General features: G+C 38.8%; 1 protein-coding gene across 1 annotated transcript; it reads right to left on the bottom strand.

Moving 5' to 3' along the window:
- Positions 1-232: 232 nt before the first annotated feature.
- Positions 233-1,183, bottom strand: LOC138674762 (olfactory receptor 10A7-like). The gene has a single exon (XM_069762580.1). The coding sequence runs from the start codon at positions 1,181-1,183 to the stop codon at positions 233-235; it is 951 nt and encodes a 316-aa protein (XP_069618681.1).
- Between the last annotated feature and the right edge of the window lie 575 nt (positions 1,184-1,758).

Genomic DNA, 1,758 nt, shown 5'->3' with positions numbered 1-1,758 from the left:
TAAGGGATAAGCCCAGTAAGAGGAATGAACTATTTACCATTAGCTATGCTTGCTGACATGGAAGTGAAATGTCAGAAGACATGCAGGATATATGCAGTAGATTAAGTAACTATATACCAACAGTAGATGTTCCGTACGGACGCCAAACTTTACTTTTCGGGTTAGCCCATTTCTACTTCACTTTGAAAATCAACAGAAAAATTTTTGATTGAATCGATTGGTAGAAAATATTTTACTTGCTCAGAAAAATATCTATTTTTTCTTTCCTCAGATTCCTCAGAAGTTTGTGAAAAGCCAATTTTATCTCTTTATTCCTAAGAGCATAAATCATTGGATTAGACAATGGAGTCACCACAATATAAAGCAAGGATCTTATTTTGTTGACATCTGACGAATGATTTGTTGGATTACTATACACACTAACAATGGTCAAGAAGTAGGTGCACACGGCCAGCAGGTGAGCGCTGCAAGTAGAGAATGTCTTCTTCCTTCCTCGAGATGAAGAAATTCGAAGTATGTTGAGAAGAATACGAGTATATGAGTATATAATGAAGTAGAATGGAAGGAAGACCACATAGATTAAAGATACCAGGGTTTCTATTTTAACAGCTGAAGTATCTGAACAAGAAAGTGTCAAAATGGGAGCAAGGTCACAGTAAAAATGGTCAATTACGAAGGGTCCACAAAAGTCTAATTGATGCATAAAAACAATAGGAAGAAGTGTTACTGTAAAACTGGCCGCCCAACATGTAAGAAGAAGCCATTGCTGGAGTTTGCTATCCATAGTGCGAGTGTACATCAGTGGGCTGCAAATGGCCAAGTATCGGTCGTAGGACATCAATGTAAGAAGGAAACATTCTGTACTTCCAAACGTTCCAAAGAAGTAAAACTGAGCAATGCATCCATCCAGAGAAATTGTTTGGTTCTCATTCAGAAGGATGGATAGCATATTCGGGACAACATTCGTAGTAAACATCATATCAGAAAAGGAGAGGTTTGACATAAAAATATACATGGGGGACTGGAGGTTTCTATAGGTCCACACCAGCACTACGATGAGAAGATTCCCAATCATGGTGATGATATACACAAAAAGGAAGAGGACGAAGAGCCAAACTTTCAAGTTGTGATGGACTTGAAATCCAAGAAGAACAAGTGTACTTACTGTAGTCGTATTCATCATTATCTTAAAAATGGACAATGATCAATGCATTTAACTTTTTTTGGGAAATGTCATGTGATACATATTCCTATAAAATGAAATATGAAAATTGTTAGTATTAGGTGATACGTAAAGAAGAATCTCCTACCATAGAGACATACAGTAGAATGAAAACTCACAGAACTGGTTTTATCAACTGACATAAATGCAGGTTATATGTCATATAATGGCTATAAATAGTGGCATTCTGTTGTGAATTCTGTTGTCGAGCTCCCTCCTGTGGTCGTGAATGGTACTTCGGCGAGTTCTGTCTATTGGCTCCCTCTGGTGGCTATGAGTGAAGCTGCGGCTTCTGAGGTTCCTTACACAGGTGATGTGGTTTATCCTTTGGTTGGCTGCTCTATTTAACTCCTCTCAGATCGTTACTCCATGCCAGCTGTCAATGTTCTTGCATTTGTTCAGTTCGCTCCTGGATCTCTCTGGTGACCTGCCTTCTCCTGCAGAAGCTAAGTTCCTGATAGTCATTATTTGTTCTCTGTTTTCTTGTCCAGCTGGTTATCATGATTTTGTCTTGCTAGCTGGAAGCTCTGGGATGC

Source organism: Ranitomeya imitator, chromosome 4, assembly GCF_032444005.1.
Source record: "Ranitomeya imitator isolate aRanImi1 chromosome 4, aRanImi1.pri, whole genome shotgun sequence".
NCBI classification, from domain to species: Eukaryota; Metazoa; Chordata; class Amphibia; order Anura; family Dendrobatidae; genus Ranitomeya; species Ranitomeya imitator.
Note: the sequence above shows the minus strand (reverse complement) of the source record. Positions and strands in the feature narration are given on the sequence as shown.

What these genes read in the sequence shown, in the direction of transcription:
- LOC138674762 (XM_069762580.1), bottom strand. Translation starts at nt 1,183, where the DNA reads ATGATGAATACGACTACAGTAAGTACACTTGTTCTTCTTGGATTTCAA.